The 22,900-nt window shown below is 62.0% G+C and overlaps 1 protein-coding gene across 12 annotated transcripts in view; it reads left to right on the forward strand.

Annotated features, from left to right (window-relative positions):
• The window catches only part of CAMK2D (calcium/calmodulin dependent protein kinase II delta), a 157,548-nt gene that overhangs the window by 71,184 nt on the left and 63,464 nt on the right, over nt 1–22,900 (forward strand). For 10 of the 12 annotated variants that reach the window (XM_036303295.1, XM_036303297.1, XM_036303296.1 and 7 more), the window contains one exon: nt 1,038–1,097. The exons of the other annotated variants lie outside the window; for them this stretch is intronic. In XM_036303295.1, coding sequence (XP_036159188.1) covers nt 1,038–1,097 — 60 coding nt within the window. The remainder of the gene's footprint in view (nt 1–1,037; nt 1,098–22,900) is intronic. 12 annotated transcript variants of the gene reach the window in all.

Here is a 22,900-nt window from a genome sequence, read left to right on the forward strand (position 1 = left end):
GTCCCAGCCCCTTCGCGAAGAGCAGGCAGCGGGGGCTGGGGGAGAGCCCAGCCCCGGGAGGCGGGAGGACAGCTGTGTGCAGAGACGGGCACCGCGGGCAGCGGGGGCTGGGGGAGAGCCCGGCCCCGGGAGGCGGGAGGACAGCTGTGTGCAGAGACGGGCACCGCGGGCAGCGGGGGCTGGGGGAGAGCCCGGCCCCGGGAGGCGGGAGGACAGCTGTGTGCAGAGACGGGCACCGCGGGCAGCGGGGGCTGGGGGAGAGCCCGGCCCCGGGAGGCGGGAGGACAGCTGTGTGCAGAGACGGGCACCGCGGGCAGCGGGGGCTGAGGGAGAGCCCGGCCCCGGGAGGCGGGGAGGACAGCTGTGTGCAGAGATGGGCACCGCGGGCAGCAGGGCCTGGGGGAGAGCCCAGCCCCGGGAGGCAGGGAGGACAGCTGTGTGCAGAGGCGGGCACCGCGACGGGACGGGTGGCAGGGGCCCTCCCCGCCTGCTCCGGGCATCTGTGTTCCAGATGTGCCCTCGGCTCCGGGGTGCCGCTGCTGATTTAAGTTGTTGCAGCAGCACACACTTAGAGAGGAGGGCACTGCTGACTGCCATCCCGTTGCCCAGCTTGCAGCCAGTGGAAAGGGAAGGCAGTCAGACTGTTAAAAACCGCGTGTCACGCAGCTCCACATCCAAGTGATCAGTTTTTAAAAAAATATTTCTTTTTATTGATTTTAGAGAGAGAGAGGGAGGGAGAGGGATAGAGCTAGAAACATCAATGAGAGAGAATGAATCATTGATGGGCTGCCTCCTGCACGCCCCCTACTAGGGATCAAGCCCACAACCCAGGCATGTGCCCTGACCGGGAATCGAACCCTGACCTCCTGGTTCTTAGGCGGATGCTCAACCACTGAGCCACACTGGCCAGGCCAAATGATCTGTGTTTTAAAAGACATCAAAGGATAAGTAAATGTGCAGGCTTTCTGTTGTTTGGGCACACTGCCCTTTAATCTTTTTTGCTAAATTTGTGATTTACTTTTGTGGTTTTCTTACAGATCATCAGAAACTGGAAAGGGAAGCCAGAATCTGCCGTCTCCTCAAGCACCCCAACATCGGTAAGGAATGAGCTCAGTGCCTTTAAGTTCTAGTTTAAAGTGTTATGGTGGGGATGCTTACCACAATAAAGTGGTTTTTTTTAATAATCTAGTATTTGCAACTATTTCAAATAGGCTCCTAACTTTTAGTCTTGGTTACATTTGATTCTTTAAAGCTTTTTAAGTTTTTCCAGAAAAAGCAGTTCTATATATGTTAACATTTAAAAACTAACGTAAGGTATTAGTTGAAAAGGCCTTTGTGTGTCTCCACGGGCTCTGCGCGGCAGCGGGTGCAGGCGGAGGCGGTCTGCGCCGGGCGCTCAGCACCTCCTTGCCCCCCCAGCCCTGTGGGAAGTCTTACCGCCCCTGACCCTGTTCCAGAGACGAGTGAAACAGTGTAGAGTAGCCCCTCTCCTGAGTCTGACAACAGCTCAGTGACGTTCGGAATAAAACACGGGTGAACTTAAGGAACAGGAAGAAAAGGACGAACAGCTCCGCTGCCAGCCTCCGCGGCGTGGGGTCTCCTCGGGGAAGGTTCCGGCCCAGCTCTGCGGGGCCGCTGTCCGCAGAGCCTTCTGCCGTGGCAGCCAGGGGCTGGGCCGCCGGACTCGCCGTCACCACGGAGGGGCCTGGAGTTCCTCTCCTGTGACGGAGAGGCCCTCGCGGTGTCTGTTCTGCCGGGAGGTCCATGACCCCACTTCGTGGGTGTTTCTTAGGTTCTGACGCGAACGAGCAGGCTCTGCGAGGTCACCCTGAAGCATCGGCAGCGAGCGGGGCCCTGGCTGGGCCCATGTGCAGGTGCTGCGCCCCTGAGAGTCACACAGGGAACAGCCTGGCTCTTCTCCCTGGAACAGACGATGCGATGGCCAAGAGGCAGGGGCCTCTGGCCCCCATCTTCCCCTTCCGCGCCTTCCTCCACTGTAGCACGTGCTCAGGTTTCTGCCAGGCTTTAGCATGTCCGGGGAGGTGATGCTGCTTGGACAGAGTTCCCCTGGGAACTTGGTACATTTTATTTTTGTGTGCCTTTCTCTTGGCACGGGGTCCATAATCTAGAACCTGCGGCCAGGAGACAGTTTCTCCCAGAGAAGCACATTTAAAGGGGGCCTGGCGGGGAGGGGGCGCGTCGCTGAGCACTGTCTCACCAGGGCTGCGTTGATGTTTGTCTGATGTTCACAGTAATGCACACACTTAGTGGCAAGTGCGGAAGCCATCATGCATGAAGAAACCAGAGGGAACAACCTTAATACTCGTATTCATTTCTGCCTTTGTAGCGCATCTGACGTGTCTGTTAGCCTCCAGATCTCTTGTGAGCATTTTCATAGCCCTTTAGTGAACCAGGGAAATGTAATTTTTGTCTCGAACTCAACAAAATGAACGTGTCACTGTGGTGATGAAGCAGCGGTCAAGGGAGACAGCGTCCCTGCTTTCCCCCCTCTCCCCCCGCCCGCGCCATGGCAGGGATCGCTCCATGAGGACCAGGTGGGCAGTTTGGTGCCGGGAAGGCGTGGCTGCTGTCAGAGAGGCAGTCCTGCCTGAGCTAAAGCTGAGGTGTCATTCAGTGTCCTGGGCGCAGGGGGCGCGGGGGAGCTAGCTCAGGCTCCGTGCAACAGAGCCCCCAGGACTGGCAGCCCCTGGGACTGGGAACCCCTGGGACTGGGAACCCCTGGGACTGGGAACCCCTGGGACTGGCAGCTCCTGGGACTGGGAACCCCTGGGACTGGGAACCCCTGGGACTGGGAACCCCTGGGACTGGCAGCCCCTGGGACTGGGAACCCCTGGGACTGGGAACCCCTGGGACTGGGAGCCCCTGGGACTGGGAACCCCTGGGACTGGCAGCCCCTGGGACTGGGAACCCCTGGGACTGGGAACCTCCTTTGGACATGGCCCCTCCTAGAACTGGGAGCCCACCTAGAACCGGGAGCCCTGGGGACTGGGGGCCCGGGGGACCGGGAGCAGGGAGCAGCATGGTGTGAGTGGTGGATTGACCACGGGGATATATGGGGTGGGGGTGGGTCTGACTACACGGGCAGAACGATTTTGTTAGAGGCAGGCCGAGGACTGAGACCCCACGGGTGGGTGAGGTCACAGGTCCGAGAGGGCACGACCCAGCAGGATTCTTCGCTCGGACTCCTTGAGGGTGGGGACAGGGCCCCGGACACAGCCCGGGGAAGGGCTCGGGGAGCCTGCGTGCAGGGCAGAGGGATGTGTCTGAGGAGTCACGTCTCCGTGACCTCCAGGTGACAGGAGGGTCAGTCAGGAGGAAGCCAGGAGAGGTTACAGCCCAGGGCTGGGCTTCCCTCCTTCGGGGAGCAAGCGGCCGCACGACCTTCCCTGGGGAAGCGGGGCTGGGAGGCTGGGTGGGGGCTGTGGAACCAGCTCATGCTCAGCGGTGGGAAGCCAGGGCAGGTCTTAGCTCAGCGAGAGGGTGCACCAGTCTGACGCTGCCCATGGAAGTGCTGTGTCCTCACGACCCAGCGTGCACACCCCAGGCCCCCCTCTACTCGGGAGATGTCAGCGCTGCGGCCGGCGGGCTCTCCGTGGTCCTCCCCCAGGAAGGGCGCCGGCTCCCTGAGGCCCCGCACATGGGAGCGGGCGGCAGCCCCTCACCGTCGGGCTGCAGCGAGCAGGGCCTGTGTCCCGCTGGGGAGCTGAGGGTGGCTTAGCCTCACCACAAAGGGGCCGACAGTTGGAGGGAACTGGACCTCACGCCTGCTCCTCTGGTTCGCTGCCCTTTTATCATTCTGCACCTTCTATTTTCACAAAATAACTGGTTTTCTCTTAATATTTGTTAAACCAAATTGAGCTACGTCAGCTTACGCCTGACCTGGGGAAAGTCCCTTGACGGTGATGGTGACGTGTTTGAGGCAGTAGCCACATTGTTTTCACTCGCGTTCCCGTTGATTTTGTGCTTGGTCTTTGGAAGCATCGCTGTTGGGCAATGTATTGGAACCTGTGCTGAAGCCACATAGCCCAGACGCTGGAGAAGCCAGGAAGGCGGGCAGGACGGCCGTCTCCCCGCCTGGCGTGAAGGCGTGGGCCCGGGAGGGGGCCGGCGGGTCCTGTGCAGAGCGGACACGTGGGCCTGACGTGCGAGGACGCATGCAGGCGACCGTGCGGCTGGAGGAAGGAAGGGTTTGCTGCGGTCTGTCTGTTCTCTAGAGGCCTTGATTGACACTGTAGACCAGGGGTCCTCAAACTACGGCCCGCGGGCCACATGCAAATACAGATATTGTATTTGTTCCCGTTTTGTTCTTTTACTTCAAAGTAAGACATGTGCAGTGTGCATAGGAATTTGTTCATAGTTTTTTTTAAACTATAGTCCGGCCCTCCCACGGTCGGAGGGACAGTGAACTGGCCCCCTGTTTAAACCGTTTGAGGACCCCTGCTGTAGACTTTAGAAAGGCAACGCCTCGTCTCGAAAGGTTGAAGAAGCATTTACATCTCAGCGTCCACCCCAGCCCTGGACCGCAGCCCACTGTTAGGCCTGAGGCCCTTTTCGCCCTGTCTGGTCAGTGCGTGCAGTGCGGTGACCTATGGGCCACATTGTCACGCCTGACAATCCCCTTCCTTCCAGCTGGCCCCCCACTACCGCAGACAGGCACGCGCCCGTGCGCCTCTTCGGGTGGATGGAAATGAAGGGAAAGGAGCGCCTGTCTCAGTGGACCACGCTCCCCGCTGACCCGCTCCCCTCTGACCGCGCTCCCCTCTGACCGTGCTCCCCGCTGACCGCGCTCCCCTCTGACCGACCGCGCTCCCCTCTGACCGTGCTCCCCGCTGACCGTGCTCCCCTCTGACCGCGCTCCCCTCTGACCGTGCTCCCCGCTGACCGCGCTCCCCTCTGACCCGCTCCCCGCTGACCGCGCTCCCCTCTGACCGCGCTCCCCTCTGACCGACCACGCTCCCCTCTGACAGTGCTCCCCGCTCACCGCGCTCCCCTCTGACCGACCGCGCTCCCCTCTGACCGTGCTCCCCGCTGACCGCGCTCCCCTCTGACCGACCGCGCTCCCCTCTGACCGTGCTCCCCGCTGACCGCGCTCCCCTCTGACCGCGCTCCCCTCTGACCGTGCTCCCCGCTGACCGCGCTCCCCTCTGACCGTGCTCCCCGCTGACCGCGCTCCCCTCTGACCGACCGCGCTCCCCTCTGACCGTGCTCCCCGCTGACCGCGCTCCCCTCTGACCGCGCTCCCCTCTGACCGTGCTCCCCGCTGACCGCGCTCCCCTCTGACCGACCGCGCTCCCCTCTGCCCGTGCTCCCCGCTGACCGCGCTCCCCTCTGACTGCGCTCCCCTCTGACCGACCACGCTCCCCTCTGACAGTGCTCCCCGCTCACCGCGCTCCCCTCTGACCGACCGCGCTCCCCTCTGACCGCGCTCCCCTCTGACCGTGCTCCCCGCTGACCGCGCTCCCCTCTGACCGACCGCGCTCCCCTCTGACCGTGCTCCCCGTTGACCGCGCTCCCCTCTGACCGACCGTGCTCCCCTCTGACCGTGCTCCCCGCTGACCGCGCTCCCCTCTGACCCGCTCCCCGCTGACCGCGCTCCCCTCTGACCGCGCTCCCCTCTGACCGACCGCGCTCCCCTCTGACCGCGCTCCCCGCTGACCGCGCTCCCCTCTGACCGACCGCGCTCCCCTCTGACCGTGCTCCCCACTGACCGCGCTCCCCACTGACCGCGCTCCCCTCTGACCGACCGCGCTCCCCTCTGACCGTGCTCCCCACTGACCGCGCTCCCCTCTGACCGACCGCGCTCCCCTCTGACCGACCGCGCTCCCCTCTGACCGACCGCGCTCCCCACTGACCGCGCTCCCCTCTGACCGACCGCGCTCCCCTCTGACCGTGCTCCCCACTGACCGCGCTCCCCTCTGACCGACCGCGCTCCCCTCTGACCGACCGCGCTCCCCTCTGACCGACCGCGCTCCCCACTGACCGCGCTCCCCTCTGACCGACCGCGCTCCCCTCTGACCGTGCTCCCCGCTCACCGCGCTCCCCGCTGACCACGCTCCCCTCTGACCGACCACGCTCCCCTCTGACCGTGCTCCCCACTGACCGCGCTCCCCTCTGACCGACGGCGCTCCCCTCTGACCGTGCTCCCCTCTGACCGCGCTCCCCACTGACCGACCGCGCTCCCCTCTGACCGTGCTCCCCACTGACCGCGCTCCCCTCTGACCGACCGCGCTCCCCTCTGACCGTGCTCCCCACTGACCGCGCTCCCCTCTGACCGACCGCGCTCCCCTCTGACCGACCGCGCTCCCCTCTGACCGACCGCGCTCCCCTCTGACCGACCGCGCTCCCCTCTGACCGTGCTCCCCTCTGACCGCGCTCCCCGCTGACCACGCTCCCCTCTGACCGACCACGCTCCCCTCTGACCGCGCTCCCCACTGACCCGCTCCCCGCTGACCGCGCTCCCCTCTGACCCGCTCCCCTCTGACCGCGCTCCCCACTGACCGCGCTCCCCACTGACCATGCTGTCTGAGCTCGAGGCCTCCCACCTGCCCAGGAGCTCCTACTTGCGCTCTTTTCCGCAGACACACATTTACCATTACTCAGAGGATTACCCGGGGATTAGCTCACTCTCCGGGAAGACGTGTGGTGTCAACAGACAGCTGGGGTGAGTCAGTCAGAGCTTCGTGGTTCTGAGGACAGATGCCACGCGGGAAGCCTGTGGCAGGAGCTCTCTGTACCACACGTGCTGCCTGTGACGTCATGTGTGTGGTACATAATATGTAAATGTGAGTAATAGTACAGTAACAGGTCCCGGAGGTCATCTATGCAAACTTATTTAATTTTTTTTGCTTTAATAATTGAGGAAACTAAGATTTTTGAATCCATATGACTTCTCCACAGTCACCATTGGTCGTAACGCGCCAGCCTGGGCCGGGAGACCCTCTAGTGCGCAGGGGACCAGGGCGCCTGCATGGCAGCAGCGAGGTGCAGGCGTGGCTGTTCCGCTCCCGTCCCAGGAGACCTTGGAGTCTCCCCTCCTCGGGATAGACATCAAGTTAAAGACTTCCAGTTCTAACACAAAACCCAAGACTTAGTTCTGGAGTGAGCATCAGAGGTGCCGCGGCCTCGTCCGCCCCCCAGGAGTGCGTGCCGCAGAAGGTGCCCTGCAGATGCCCCTGGTCAGACAGTGGAGAGACGAGGCTGCGGGCTCTGCCGGCTGGGCTGGAGCCAGAGCCCCGCTCTCTGCACTCGGTCTGTGCCTGTGAGTGACAGCTCGCACCATCTGCGGTTTATGTAACTTTCATTTCCTAAAATGTCAACCTGAGGAGCCGTGGGAATGACCTTGCACAGTACTTCCCTGTGAGTGGCGGTTGTGAGAAACCCAGCAGCGTCCCCGGAGCGGGTGTCCTCTGTGCCCTCCTGCTGCGGTCATGTGACGCTCACAGTCACCTCCTGCCCCTCCTTCTCACGCCTGCTGCTGGGAAGGCCGGTGTCAGAACACCCTCGTGCTGCGCAGCTGGTTGTGCTCTTGCAGCAGATCTGGAATCAGCAGGGTTTTCCCAGCAAATACCTGTTTTCAAGAATTCTCACAGTCTGCTCTAGCTTTCTCTTCTTTTCTTCTTTAATACTAGAGGCTCGGTTCACGAGATTCGTGCACTGGGGTAGGGTGTCCCTCGGCCGGCCTGCACCCTCTCACAGTCCAGGACCCCTCGCTCCTTACTGCCTGCCTGCAGCGGAGGCAGGAGAGGCTCCCGCCCCTTCACTTGCCAGCCATGAGCCTGGCTTGTGACTGAGCGGCACTCCCCCTGTGGGAGCGCACTGACCACCAGGGGGCAGCTCCTGCGCTGAGCATCTGCCCCCTGGTGGTCAGTGTGCGTCATAGCAACCGGTTATTCCGCTGTTCAATTTACATATTACACTTTTATTATATAGGAGTGTATAGGATAGTGCCAGTGATGTAGTCTTTATAATTTTTGTTTAAAAGTTAAATTCACCCAGCCGGTGTGACTCCATGGTTGAGCATTGACCTAGGAACCAGGAGGTCATGGTTCGATTCCTGGTTGGGGTGTATGCCCAGATTGCGGACTTGATCCCAAGTATGGGGTGTGCAGGAGGCAGCCAATCCATGGTTCTCTCTCATCACTGATGTTTCTCTCTCTCTCCCTCTCCCTTCCTCTCTGAAATTAATGTACATACTTGCTGCTCTAAAATAATCCAACCCCTGGCTATGCCTCACTTCCAAACTGCTGGGCCAGCATGTGCTGTGCTCTGAGTCGGGGGCCTGCAGCTGTGGTCTCTTTTGCATGTTCTGCTATGTGGGGCCTATTTCCCGAGCCTCATCTTTGCCCATCCTCCCCAAACACCTGAGACCAGGTCTGTGGGCTCAGGAAGCTGAAGGAGCGTGGCCTCGGGTGAGAGCTGTCTGACCGTGAGGGGCGGCGAGGCCGGTGAATGTAGGTGTCTAGTCCCTCCCGAGGAAACATCCTCCCGAATGTTGGCCCCTGTCGGCCCCTGGTCCTGACCCTGCTCAGCCCTGACCCTGCCCAGTCCTGAGCCCTGTGGGCCCTGCCCCTGCCCAGTCCTGAGCTCTGTGGGTCCTGACCTGCCCAGTCCTGAGCTCTGTGGGTCCTGCCCCTGCCCAGTCCTGAGCTCTGTGGGCCCTGCCCCTGCCCAGTCCTGAGCCCTGTGGGCCCTGCCCCTGCCCAGTCCTGAGCTCTGTGGGTCCTGACCTGCCCAGTCCTGAGCTCTGTGGGTCCTGACCTGCCCAGTCCTGAGCTCTGTGGGCCCTGCCCCTGCCCAGTCCTGAGCCCTGTGGGCCCTGCCCCTGCCCAGTCCTGAGCTCTGTGGGTCCTGACCTGCCCAGTCCTGAGCTCTGTGGGTCCTGCCCCTGCCCAGTCCTGAGCTCTGTGGGTCCTGACCTGCCCAGTCCTGAGCTCTGTGGGTCCTACCCCTGCCCAGTCCTGAGCCCTGTGGGTCCTGACCTGCCCAGTCCTGAGCTCTGTGGGTCCTGACCTGCCCAGTCCTAAGCCCTGTGGGTCCTGACCTGCCCAGTCCTGAGCCCTGTGGGTCCTGACCTGCCCAGTCCTGAGCCCTGTGGGTCCTGACCTGCCCAGTCCTGAGCTCTGTGGGTCCTGCCCCTGCACCTGCCCAGTCCTGAGCCCTGTGGGTCCTGACCTGCCCAGTCCTGAGCCCTGTGGGCCCTGCCCCTGCCCAGTCCTGAGCCCTGTGGGTCCTGACCTGCCCAGTCCTAAGCTCTGTGGGTCCTGACCTGCCCAGTCCTGAGCCCTGTGGGCCCTGCCCCTGCCCCTCCCCAGTCCTGAGCCCTGTGGGTCCTGACCTGCCCAGTCCTGAGCCCTGTGGGTCCTGACCTGCCCAGTCCTGAGCCCTATGGGTCCTGACCTGCCCAGTCCTGAGCCCTGTGGGTCCTGACCTGCCCAGTCCTGAGCCCTGTGGGTCCTGACCTGCCCAGTCCTGAGCTCTGTGGGTCCTGCCCCTGCCCCTGCCCTGTCCTGAGCCCTATGGGTCCTGACCTGCCCAGTCCTGAGCCCTGTGGGCCCTGCCCCTGCCCAGTCCTGAGCTCTGTGGGTCCTGACCTGCCCAGTCCTAAGCTCTGTGGGTCCTGACCTGCCCAGTCCTGAGCCCTGTGGGCCCTGCCCCTGCCCCTCCCCAGTCCTGAGCCCTGTGGGTCCTGACCTGCCCAGTCCTGAGCCCTGTGGGTCCTGACCTGCCCAGTCCTGAGCCCTGTGGGTCCTGACCTGCCTAGTCCTGAGCTCTGTGGGTCCTGCCCCTGCCCCTGCCCAGTCCTGAGCCCTGTGGGTCCTGACCTGCCCAGTCCTGAGCTCTGTGGGCGAGCCCCTGAGGGTCCACAGCCTTTGCTCACAGCCCTGCAGGTACCAGAGGAATGTCCCTGGGGAGGCAGGGCCAGTGGGCGGGCATGAGGGGCAGGCTGGTTCGCCCGGAGCTGCAGCCGCGCTGAGTGTCACTCCCACGGCCGTCAGGGGCCCTGGGGAGGTACAGTGCCAACCCCGACCTGCCTCCCCGCGCCCGGCCCTGCCCCACGCCCCGACCCTGCTGCCCGGGGTTGTGCAGGGCTCCTGTTTCCTGCTCTTCCTGGGCCCACCGTGTTCTGCTAGAGTCTGCTCCTGAGCCAGGCGGCTCTGTGACCTGGCCCCTGCCCCAGGCCTGCAGGCCTCGGAGGGCCGGACGCCGGCTGTGTCGCAGACGCAGACGCACTGCTCTTTGAGGAAGGTGCCCCTCAGCCTCGTGACTCACTGTTGGACTTGGCTGTTCCTTTCTAACCCTGAGTTCTGTGGCGCGGGTAACTCCGCGTGTGAAGTTAGAGAACGCGGTGCAGACCTGTGCGTGCCTGACTCGCTGCTGCTGCTGCTGCTGCTCAGGGCCCCCTTCTCTGGGACTGTCCTGCAACCCCGGCCGCGGGTGCACGTCAGCCCTGCGTGCAGGACTCCTGACCTGGCAGGTGCGCCCTGGCCCCACGCAGCTGTCACGGCTGTACATTGCCCAGCGCAGGTTTGCCGTCTATTGTCTTTCTGCCCATGTTAGAGGCTCCTGACAATGTTTTAATCTTAAAAAGAGCATTCTTTCTACAAAGCACGTGAGAAGGCGTGGAAATAGTTCACACCGTGTGTGAGGCACACGATACGGCTATTCCTGAGCCACATGGTCCCCTCTCAACTGAAGGCCTTCGGAGCCTCTGAATGAGCAACTGAAGAAACAGGCAATGGAAAATATCGGTTCCAATACGTAGTATTTTATTAAACTCATCTTCCAGCCCATGTCAGCCACCAGTCCTCCTGCTGCCCCGGTGTAGCTGCTCCAAGTGCGGGGGCCCGCTGGCTGTGTGGGCCGTGTTCACGGGCTCAGGAGGGGCCCGCCGGCTGTGGGGGCCATGTTCACGGGCTCAGGAGGGGCCCGCCGACTGTGTGGGCCGTGTTCACGGGCTCAGGGGGCAGCTGTGTGGGCCGTGTTCACGGGCTCAGGAGGCAGCTGTGTGGGCCGTGTTCACGGGCTCAGGAGGGCGGCCATGTGGGGCCTGTGCAGGAGGAAGGGACAGCCTCCGGTGCTCGCAGCGGCGTGGCCTCGAGGCGGCCTGGTGAGCGTGCACAGATGAGGGACACCTGACCTGGGCGTCCTCGCAGCCCCTTGCGTGGACACCGGTGTCAGCCTGGCTGTCCCGCTGTCCCCTCCTGGGGGCATTTGCAGGCGGGAAGAATGTGGGACTTGGGGAGTGGCCACACGCCTTGAGGTTCCTGTTGTTCTGGCATCTCCCACCATCCCTCCCCTTCCAGAGCCAGGGCGGTGCCGCCTGGTGGCCGCGGCGAGCCAGGGCTCCAGGGACTTGTCCCGTGGGGGTCCTGGAGCCCGGGCGGCGACACACTCGTGTGCGCGTTTGTTCCCTGACCCCGTGCACAGCCCACACACCGCCACCGCTTGTTGTTGGTTTTCATGCTTTGACGTTTATTAATTTATTAAGTCACACACCCCGGGCGATTCTGATAAGGTTTCCAAGGATGCGGGCACAGAGGCCTTGTGCTCGGGGTGCTGTTACCAACCTGGGCGAAGCCTTCTGTTCCGCTCGGCCATCACCTGCCTCCTGTCCCCTTCGTCCGGAGCAGGAACGCCCCCAGGACAGGTGGAGCCTGAGGCGTGATAACCCGCTGGCCGGGCGTCCACACCCTCCCTGGTATCTGCTCTCCTTCCCAGGAACTCTGGGCACCAGCCTCCCGTTTCGGAGTCCACGTGATAAGCGCTGAGCCACCCTGTGCCCTGCAGGCAGGAAGCGGCTCCGGCGGGGACAGTTTACCAAGGGTGGGGCTGGAGTCAGAGCCTTTGTTTGATTCCAAAGTCCAGGTCTGTCTGCAGGGCCCTGTCCCCACTTCCTGCTGGGAGCCGGCTGGCGGGCAGCTGCCCCCGGGGCGGGGGAGCCCCTGTCCTGCCAGGGCCATGGGTGTTTATTGCTCAGTAGAACTCACCGTGTCGCAGGAAGGAAGCGCCCGGATGTGGATGTCAGTCCCACTGCGGTGGCCTTGGCAGGGCCAGACCACAGGATCCCAGCCCTAGCGCCCCCGCCCACTCGTGCGGCCGTGAGGATGTCCGCTCTGAGCCAGCACCCAGCCGCACCGCGGAGCGGGTCAGAGAGAGGCTCGTGCCGCCTGCGGGTGCTCTGCAGATACGGGGCAGAGCCGCCTGTCTCAGGGACCACGTTTGGGGGGACAGTGTTGCCCCCAAATCATGGAACAAGTCGGTTCAGCACAGTGGACGGTCCTCTCCACATTGTCAGGGCCGTAAGCCTTTTAGGTGAGCCCACCAGCAGGGCACGGAGCTCCAAGAAGGGGCAGGGTTCCCAGTCCCCGCTCCGCCCTCGGGCTCCCAGTGGCACTGGCCGGTCCAGGACCCGTCCCTCCTGCTGACTCGTCCCGGCAACCTCCACTCGGCCTCGCCCGACTCTGCAGTGAGAGTGTGAGTCACCTGCCGGCGACGCTGTGACTGGCACCTGGGTTCCTCCTTTATCAGAGATGCCCTCCCGGGCCCTGCCCTCTAATCTGCCGGCATCGCGGGGAAGCACATCCCCACCTGTTGCTCTGCACGCACCTTCCCTGCATTCACCACATTTGCTGGGGCAGCCGCTGTGCGCAGCAGTGACGCTCTGATAAGGGGACCTGGCTCTCACCCGGTTCCACCAGCCCCACCCCAACCTGCCCCTCTGCTGGGCTCCCACCTCGCCTCGCAGCTGGCTGAGCCAGAACCTGGTGTCCCCTGTCCTCAGTTCCCGACACCTTAGTCACCAGCAGTTGCCCCTTCAGTGGCCCGAATGGATTTTAAGTCCCCTGCTCTGCCCTGGCATCAAGCCAGGCTCCCTCGCCTCCCTTCCCTCGCTTCCTCGCTCTGCTTCTGAGATGCGGCCTTTAGAGTCGCCGTGGGGCTGTCAGCTTCTGCAGCCCTGCCTGGCGAGCTGCAGGTGCGCAGCCCCCTCTCCCTGCGGATGGTGCTCTGCTTCCTGCCACACCCACCCTTCCTCCCAGTGTCGTGTCCCGGCTTCTGTTTGCGCCTGCTGCCTTCCCTTACACTCCTGGGTGGGGAGTGGTCCTTCTCTCACCCTCCCTGACAACAGCCTCGCCTTCCGTGGCACCTGGGTGTGCGCTGGGGTCCGCATGCGGGGCACGGGGCTTGCCTGTGGGGCTGCTGCTCACTCTGCACAGGGTGCCACGAGACCCATTTATGTCCCAGACTCCCCTACGCCGAGCTCCTCGGCCCTGGGGACGGCCCTCGCAGTTTATCTTCAAGACCAGCGCCAGTGGTCATGGCGTGGAGCGCAGGAGGTGGCATGGCTGTCACGCCTGCTCACGCACTGGGCCACGGCCTCCACGGTCCCGGGTGACAGGCGCCCTGCCTGGCCCATCTCCCTGGCGGGCACTCTGTCCCTGAGCCTCCGGAGGCTTCCTGTGGCACCCAGACCAAAACAAAAGACGCACTGAGCTCCCGGGAGGTTCTGAAACCCAACCCGAGCGAAACCGGGAGGAAGATAAGGGCGCGGGGCGATGACTGGCCCGCGACTCTAAATGCCTCCCTTTTACAGCTCACTCTCGCTCGGCTGCTTTCCCTGGACGGGTCTTGTTATGTTATTTTGAGAAACAAGGCACAATACTGAGGATCTGCTCCAGTTTGGATATAGGACTGTTTCAAGGTCGCAGGGAACTCATGGCCGAGCTGCACTTCCCGCGGCCTCCGCTGCAGCACACTCATTCCTTCCTGTTAGCAAAGGCTTGTGAGGCCCTGCCAGGCCGGGCCCTCCAGACACAGCAGCGAACGCCCTCCCCTGGCCTCGTCCTGCCTGCACTCCGGGGTCCCACGTGGGAGGGCGCCGCGCCCGCAGGGAGTGAGGGCACAGGCCGAGGGGTAGCGGTGTGCCCTGCAGGCCTGGAGCTGTGGGTGAGGACCCAGGGGGTGGGGCTGATGGTGGGAGGGCCTTGCTTCCAGCCTGGGGAGCCGGTGCTGCGTTCACGCTGAAGCCCACTCCCGAGGGTGAGGCCCACGGGCGCCCTGAGCCCTCGTGCGAGGAGGAGGCCTGAGGCCTCTCTCTCCGAGGATGGCTGAGAGGGTGGCCATCTCGAGCCAGAGGAGAGCCTCCCCAGAAGCGGGCCCCGACTGAGGGGCGTGGCTGTGTAAGCCCGAGTCCGTGGCATGAGGTTGTGGTGGCCGCGGACGGACGGGCGAGGGCTGCGGGCCGTCTGGGGGGGCCCAGGGGTCCTGTGCTTTGAGAGGGTCCCTCTGGCCGCTGTGTCGGAGGCCTGCTGGGCGGCCGTGGTCTGGTTGGGTGTTTGCAGGCGGAGCCAGTGTACGGTCCTGCTGTCAAGGGCCAGGAGAAGTCCAAGGAGCCGCGAGGATGGAGCTGGCGGGAGACAGGCGTGTGGGCTGGTGTCGTGACGCAAGGCGAGGGTTCCCCCTGAGCACATGGATTGCAAAATGCCAGTCAGACTTCCACGTGGAGAGGTCAGGACGGCAGTCGGACGACGTCTGACGTTCGGTGGCTGTCAGGGCGAGGCCATGGGAGCTGCCAGCTGCAGCCGGGAGAGGCTCCACATCTTGAGCAGCCTGTGGGCCGGGCCAGTGGTCAGGACGGAGGGGCGGAGCCCTGTCCCCCTGGGTCCCCGCTGCAGGCACCCCTCCACCGTGGGGTTCTCACTCTCACACTCAGATCTCACACTCAGACCGACGTGAGGGCAGGAAGGAGAAGGCAGAGCAGGGTGCGTCGCTTTCTGTCCTTGCGCCTGAGCCAGGGGCTCAGCACACGCTCTGAAGAGCACCGCCTGCCTCAGAGCCCAGCCCGGCCACAGCCCACCCGCGTCGGCCACAGCCCACCCGCCTCGGCCACAGCCCACCCGCCTTTGCAGAATAAGTTCCTTTTCCTTTAGAAAGATGTTTCTTAATCCTCAACCAATGATACGGGTTTTTTTTATTGGTTTTAGAAGAGAGAGGAAGGGAGAAAAAGAAAGAAACACCCATCAGTTGCCTCCAGTACACGCTCTGACCCAGGACCGAACCCACAACCTTTCAGTGTAGGGACAGCACCCCAACCGGCAGCCACCCGGCTTTTTGGGAACAAAGTCGGTAAAGCAAACACCAAGACCACCTGACGGCTGCGGCTCGGGCTCTGTGTGGGGCCCGTCACAGCTGCGCGCCTCACGCACCGTTTCCCGCATGGGTGTTCTTGGAGCTTGAGGGACCTGCCTGCTTGCCTTCCCAGCAGTGCAGGGTCCAGGCGGCACCAGGACAGTCGTGCGCACACGTTGGGTTTGGGTCTGGGCTGCATTCCAGAGCGCGAGGCCAACGTGGCCGGGGAGATGTTGGGGTCCCTGGGCCGGACCCTCTTCCTCACCTCAGGCCTGGGGGACGCAGGTGGTGCCACCGTGGGGCTGGGCGCCCTCTGCCGAGGCGCCTGGGAGGAGGGGACCCCACTCCTGGCTCTGCGGCCCGGGGCCGTGCTGTGCACCCTGTGTGAGAGTGAAGGCAGGGCCCAGTGTGTGTCGGGAAGAGGACGGACCCCACACCCCCGGCCTCAGCGCGTCTCTGCTGGGGGCACAGGAGGGAGTCAGGGCAGGCTGTCGAAGTGCGGGCACACCTCGGTGCTCAGAGTGTGTGCAGAGAGTCTGTGGACACAGGCCATGTGGGCTCTTGAACGACAGACCCCTGGGAGTCCCAGGGAAGCTGGGGCTCCCGGTGCCACCTCTGAGGGCAGCGTTGACCGGCAGACAAGTGGCAGGCCTGGGACGGGCACTGCTGGTGTTGGGCGGGTGTCCTCTCGTGGGTGGTGTGGCGTTTTTCCTCTCCTGTTGAAGTGACGCATTGATGCACCCTCTCGCCCACTCCTTGTCCACGCGGGTGCCCTTCCATCGCCTCCTGGAGGAGCCTCAGGTCCCTTCTCCAGCCTCCCAGACGCCTGGTGGCAGCCAGACGGGCAGTGGGCACAGCCCGGAGCCTACTGGACATGCCGAGGGTCAGAACAGGGAGGGAAGACGGGCGGCTGGGATACCATGTCCGCTGCAGGGGGCCGTGTCCTAGATGGGACACTGGGTCTGCAGGACTCCGCCCACATCGCTCTCTGCTTTCTGCTTGTGCTCTCTGTTCGTCTTTAAAAACAGAGACTTTCTCTGTGTGGGGAAGCGCGGGGCTTGGTTGGAGAGTCTGTGAGGAGGAGTCTCTGAAAGGTCCAGGGCCTCTGGGGGGCCCTTGCCGAAGGCGGCAGCCCCGGCCTTGACTTTTCCAAAAAGTCCGAGCCCCTGGGTGTTCTGCTGGAGTCTCTACGTTTAGTCTTTAGACCTGACCTTGTAGAAGCATGTGCTTTCTCAAGGACGCTTACCCTGTGGATTGTGTCTAGAGCAGTGGTTCTCAACCTTCTGGCCCTTTAATACAGTTCCTCATGTTGTGGTGACCCCCAACCATAAAATTATTTTCGTTGCTACTTCATAACTGTAATGTTGCTACTGTGATGAATCGTCATGTAAATATCTGATAGGCAGGATGGTCTTAGGCGACCTCTGTGAAAGGATCATTCGACCTCCAAAGGGGTCGCGACCCACAGGTTGAGAACCACTGGTCTAGAGGTTAATCTGAGTTTAAGCTGTTGTTACAATAAAAGCCAAAGGAAGCAGGTGAACGGGGCTACTTGGTGGTGATAGCCAAGCAGCCCCTTAGCCTCTCTTTCACAGAAACATGTGTCAGAGTCATCCATTCATCTGTCGCTCAGGGTCTGCCGGTCAGTCCCGACAAAGCGGTGCCCCATGTGAGGAGCCAGGAATGCAGTGGAACGCAACGGACCCTCGAAAACTTAGAGTAAGAAAAGGAAAGTGGCCCTGACCGGTTTGGCTCAGTGGATAGAGCGTCGGCCTGCGGACTCAAGGGTCCCAGGTTCGATTCCGGTCAAGGGCATGTACCTTGGTTGTGGGCACATACCCAGTGGGGAATGTGCAGGAGGCGGCTGATCGATGTTTCTCTCTCATCGATGTTTCTAACTCTCTCTCCCTCTCCCTTTCTCTCTGTAAAAAATCAATAAAATATATTAAAAAAAGAAAAGAAAAGGAAAGTGACTGTGCAGGAAGCCATTGGAGCCACTTGGGATTCCCAAGTTCCAGGGAATTGTTTCTCTGCTAAGGAATTCACTGTCTCTGTTTAGCTTCTTATGAATGTCAGTATGATTTCCATTGGGAAAATGCGCCTATTTCTGAAAGTAAGGAAAAAAAGGTTTTTCCTGTATTTGCCTAGGAAGCAAAGGTTTTATATATTATTAAAATTGTGTTATGTTAAACAGGAACTTGATTACTTTAAATGTGTAGATTACGTAATACTGTTTAATAATAATAAATAATATACTTGTCCACCTTCCCAGGGTTTTAATTTTAAGATTTGCTTTCTTTCCTTATGAAGGAAAATTTTATACTTAAGGTATATGGGAAGCTCTATCAAATAAGAGAATAATAATTATATTCTATTATAATTATATGCATGTTAAATAAATTCTAATATGCTTTCATTTATAACTAGAGGCACGGTGCATGAAATTTGTGCACAGGTAGGTTCTCTAGGCCTGGCCAGCGATCAGGGGTGATCTGTGGGGTGACTGGCAGGGTGATCGGGGCCCCCGCTCACACCTGCCTTGGCTGGCCTGGTGCCACCCCCTTGTCAGCCCCACCCCCCACTGCCGCTGGTCAGGGCCTGTGGGCTGGGGGCAGCTCCTGCATTGAGTCTCTGCCCCCTGGTGGTCAGTGTGCATTATAGTGACCGGTCATTCCACTGGCCATTCGATTTGCATATTATACAAATTGTCCCCTTGGGAGTTCGACTGGGAGACCCAGAGTTCGATTGCTCGCTATGTTGTGCGCTGACCACCTGGGGGCAGCATGGAACAAAGAAAGGCCACAGCCGGAGGAAGGCCCCAGCCGGCAGCAGAAAGGCCTCTATCAGCCCTGATCACTGGCCAGGCCTAGGGACCCTGCCCATGCACAGATTTTGTGCACTGGGCCTCTAGTGTTATAATATTGTGGAATATTGTGTTTTGCAAGAAAGACAAGATTCCACATCATTTATAGAACTCCAGAGTATCTAGATTTATAGAAATATTAGCAGGGTAAGCGTCCTTGAGAAAGCACATGCTTCTACAAGGTCGGGTCTAAAAGACTAAACGTAGACTCCAGCAAAACACCTGGGGGCTCGGACTTGTTTGGAAAAGCCAAGGCCGGGGCTGCCGCCTTCGGCAAGGGCCCCCCAGAGGCCCCCGCCTTTCGGAGACTCCTCCTCACAGACTCTCCAGCCGAGCCCCGCGCTTCCCCACACTCCAGAAATAGTCTGACGCAGGTGCGGCCCTGCCCGCCCCAGCTGTTCCGTGACTGCCCCTTTAACCTGACTCTCACCATGGCAGTAACGGCGTCGGGCAGTGTCCTCCGTGCGGTGTGGTGCCGCAGGCTCGGTGCGCGTCTGGTTGGCAGTCCCGTGCCCGCAGCTGGGACCTCGCTGCACTGACGGTGAGGGAGACGCGCGGCTCCGCTCTCGGAGGGCTGACAGCCCGGCGGCTGCCGTGTCGGAGACGCCACCCCAGCAACAGCCGGAAGCACGACTTGTTGTGTCTGGTAAACCGAATGCACGTCCGATTCCCACAAATGCAGCTGCAGGTGACGCCCTGTCGACCACGCTCGGCCCTCTCCCCACACGTGCACGTGTCCGTGTCAGACTGCTTCAGTCACATCCTTTGAAAGGCCGGGCGCTAAGAGCTACGTGACTGTGGCCACTCTGGTGACAGCCTGGGCGTGGAGACCCCCACCTGCGCGGGGGGACGCCCTCGCTGGTGCCCAGGATATGGGCAGACAGACGCCCACACAGGAAGCAGGTCACTTTCTAAATGTGTTTTTGTACAAACAGCTTTGCAGCCTCTGAAACTCCTAACAGGGACCCTTGACTGCCCGCACTTCCCACCTTCATACTGACCTGGCTCCCTCCCCGTGTGTTCCTCAGCGGCACCCACTCTGCAGCTGCCTGGCCGGCTCCCCTGACCGGTCTCTGCAGAGAAAGCAGCAGCTCTTCCTCCAGCGCAGGGGCCGCAGGAGCCGCGACCAGCTCGCGCCTGGGGACGGACCCCTCCCGACCCAGGACAGCGCAGCCTGGCCTCGGTGGCTCTGAGGAGCCGTGGGCTCTGCCACGCGTGCCGCCTTCCCGATCGAGCTGGGAAGGACCCCGCCTTTGGGTCTGACATTGCTCAGCTGCTTTTCTGTTTCCTCCTGAAGTGTTGCTTAGTGTCCAGGCTTTGATCTGCCCAGGGGCCAGCTGCTGGGTGGCGCCCAGACCCCGTCCTCTCCCACGGGCGGGGCCCTCCTCCAGGCCCTCCGGCTCTCCTTCAATCCTCCAGTCGGTGTGACGGTGCGGGCACAGGCAGCTCTCCGCAGGCTGGCTCTGGGCCCTGGTGTGGGGACTTTTCCCTGGAAGCTTCGCCATGAGCTTCCCAACCAGGCCCGGAGCTGTCTCCTGCCAGTTCGATGGAGGCCTTAGCACAGGTGGCGTGTCCTCGCGCTTCCAGTCCTAACCCCGAGGGCCTGACTGAGCAAATGTGAATGGTGCCCTGCCTGTCACGAGCGGACCCAGGAGGCCAGGACAGGAGACAGCTGCGTGTTGGTGAGGCTCCGGGCAGCCGCCTTGCAGACACGCTGAGGAGCAAGATGCTGGTCCGTCTGCTCCCTTCTCTCCCCTCCGTCCCTCTGAGGGAACACTGGTCCCTGGAGAGAAGCGTCGTATCTGACCAGCAAGCGCTGCTCAGGGCAGTGATTGAGTGGGACGGACGGGCGGGGAGAGGCGAGGCCGGCACGTGCTGCGTGTGCGCCCTGGCGGCCAGGCTCCCGCACGCTCCGGTCACGTGTGCTCCTGTCCAGGCCTCGGAGCCACACAGCCTCCGTGAGGGGCGCGGAGACTGGCTTAAAAGGGCGGGGACAGCGGCAGGCAGAGAGTTTGCTTTTCAATCCTTCGTTTTCGCTGCAAATGTGATGTTGACAGTAGGGAACTTCTAGGACGTGTATTTCCAGCGGAGGCGCGTGGAGGGGGAGCCCGTGCTCACCGAGTGCCCAGCCTGCGCCCTGTGGGCGAGGACAGGCTGGCGCTGTGTGTGGACGGGACTCCGTGGCCAGTCGGGCACGGCAGAGACCTGGGCACGTGGCGGACAGCGGGAGAGGCGTGCGTGGCGGCTACGCGTGGGCCGGGGCTTGGGCCGCTGCGTGCGTGGACGCTGCTCAGGTGTGTGTTCCACAGAAGGTGCTTTCACTGAGTCGTTTCTTACTAAAAAGTTTAAAAGGCTATAAACTCCCTTTTAGTCAGTCAGTGTCATCTGTCTTTCCCTGAAAAGCCAAATTCTTACCGTTGTTTTGAGTCGTATTTGGTTTTTACAGTTGACGATGGTGCAGACGGTCCCACTCAGGTTGCCGGCCCTTTGTGTGCTGGTGTGGGCCCAGCATGAGTCCTGTCGTGTGTGCTGGTGTGGGGTCAGCACGTGTCCTGTCGTGTGTGCTGGTGTGGGGTCAGCACGTGTCCTGTCGTGTGTGCTGGTGTGGGGTCAGCACGTGTCCTGTCGTGTGTGCTGGTCCATGGGGCCCAGCATGTGTCCTGTTGTATGTGCTGGTGAGGGCCAGCATGAGTCCTGTCATGTGTGCTCGTGTGGGGCCAGCATGTATCCTGTCGTATGTGCTGGTGTGGGGTGAGCATGAGTCTTGTTATGTGTGCTGGTCCGTGGGGTCAGCATGAGTCCTGTCATGTGTGCTGGTGTGGGGTCAGCATGAGTCTTGTTATGTGTGCTGGTCCGTGGGGTCAGCATGAGTCCTGTCATGTGTGCTGGTCTGTGGGGTCAGCACGTGTCCTGTCGTGTGTGCTGGTCCATGGGGTCAGCACGTGTCCTGTCGTGTGTGCTGGTGTGGGGTCAGCATGAGTCTTGTTATGTGTGCTGGTCCATGGGGTCAGCACGTGTCCTTTCGTGTGTGCTGGTGTGGGGTCAGCATGAGTCTTGTTATGTGTGCTGGTCCATGGGGTCAGCACGTGTCCTGTCGTGTGTGCTGGTGTGGGGCCAGCACGTGTCCTGTCGTGTGTGCTGGTCCGTGGGGCCAGCACGTGTCCTGTCGTGTGTGCTGGTCCATGGGGCCAGCACGTGTCCTGTCGTGTGTGCTGGTCCGTGGGGCCAGCACGTGTCCTGTCGTGTGTGCTGGTCCATGGGGCCAGCACGTGTCCTGTCGTGTGTGCTGGTCCATGGGGTCAGCACGTGTCCTGTCGTGTGTGCTGGTGCGGGGTCAGCATGAGTCTTGTTATGTGTGCTGGTCCATGGGGTCAGCACGTGTCCTGTCGTGTGTGCTGGTCTGTGGGGTCAGCACGTGTCCTGTCGTGTGTGCTGGTGTGGGGCCAGCACGTGTCCTGTCATGTGTGCTGGTCCGTGGGGCCAGCACGTGTCCTGTCGTGTGTGCTGGTCCGTGGGGCCAGCACGTGTCCTGTCGTGTGTGCTGGTCCATGGGGCCAGCACGTGTCCTGTCGTGTGTGCTGGTCCGTGGGGCCAGCACGTGTCCTGTCGTGTGTGCTGGTCCGTGGGGTCAGCACGTGTCCTATCGTGTGTGCTGGTGTGGGGCCAGCACGCGGCCTGTGGCATGTGCAGCTGGTGCTGTCACTGTCTGTGATGTGGTGAGTGGGATGCTTAGGGACATGGTGTCGGAGATGTAGCCTCCGGTGGGCTGACCTGAGGTGTCAGAAAGCTTCGTGTCATAGACGCCCAGAGGCTGCCCCTCGCCCTCCGCACTGTTAATGACACTGCGTCCGATGACGGAGAGCTGGAGCCAGGACCCGTGAAGCAGGGAGGGATGCACACAGTCAGTCCTCAGGATTCGCAGACACGTGTCCGGGCGTTCGCTGCTCACTCACATTCGTCTGTGAGCACATCAGCCCTCGGGCCCCTTCCGAGTGGGGCTGGGATCAGACTTGGGGGCGGCTGGGGCGGCCAGCTGAGCTCCAGGGCGGTGACACCGCGTGTCAGCTCTCAGACCGCCATCTGTTTAGCCCACGGTTCTGCCTCTGTGGCGAGCGGCCAGCTAACGTGGCCACAGCACCACGTGGGCGCGCTGTCCGGTGTCCCTGAGCGCACAGCGGCTGCGAGGCTGCGAGGCGGCAGGGACAGCGTGGGAGCTGAGCTGGTGGAGCCGTCCTGCGGGTGAGTCCTGGCGCCACGCTGTGCTTCAGCGCCACGCGTGACCAGGGATCCAGAGCAGGGGCCCAGAGCGGGGCAGGGACTGTAGCCGGCGGACGAGTGGAGGCCACAGGAGCTGGCCTGTCCCCGAGCACTGGCTGGGAGAGCACCACAGCCCAGGGAGGCCTGGCCGGGAGGCCCCCGAACGTCGTTATAGCGACAGAAAACACATTTCTACATGGGATTGCTGGCGTGATTACTTGGGGGTATTGTTCTCCACTGTCCTTAGCCTGGGAGAGGGCAGCTGTGCGGGGACTGAAGATGAATGCGATGCCTCCAGTGACGATGTGCTGCTGTTCGTGGGAAGAACTGAAGCCCCGTCTCCAAAACGTGCTTACAAATTCCCACGAAAGAGCTGAAGTCTCCTCCGCACGCTCACTGGGAGGAGTGTTGCCCGGAGGTGGCGCTGGGGCTCTGTCCAGCCGAGACACCGCCCCAGCCCTGGTCTCAGGACGGGGGCCACACCTGTCCAGCCGAGACCCCACCCCAGCCCTGGTCTCAGAACAGGGGCCACACCTGTCCAGCCGAGACCCCGCCCCAGCCCTGGTATCAGGATGGGGGGCCACACCTGTCCAGCCGAGACCCCGCTCCAGCCCTGGTATCAGGAGAGGGGGC

The sequence above is a fragment of the Myotis myotis genome, unplaced genomic scaffold, assembly GCF_014108235.1.
Source record: "Myotis myotis isolate mMyoMyo1 unplaced genomic scaffold, mMyoMyo1.p scaffold_m19_p_36, whole genome shotgun sequence".
Lineage (NCBI taxonomy): Eukaryota > Metazoa > Chordata > Mammalia > Chiroptera > Vespertilionidae > Myotis > Myotis myotis.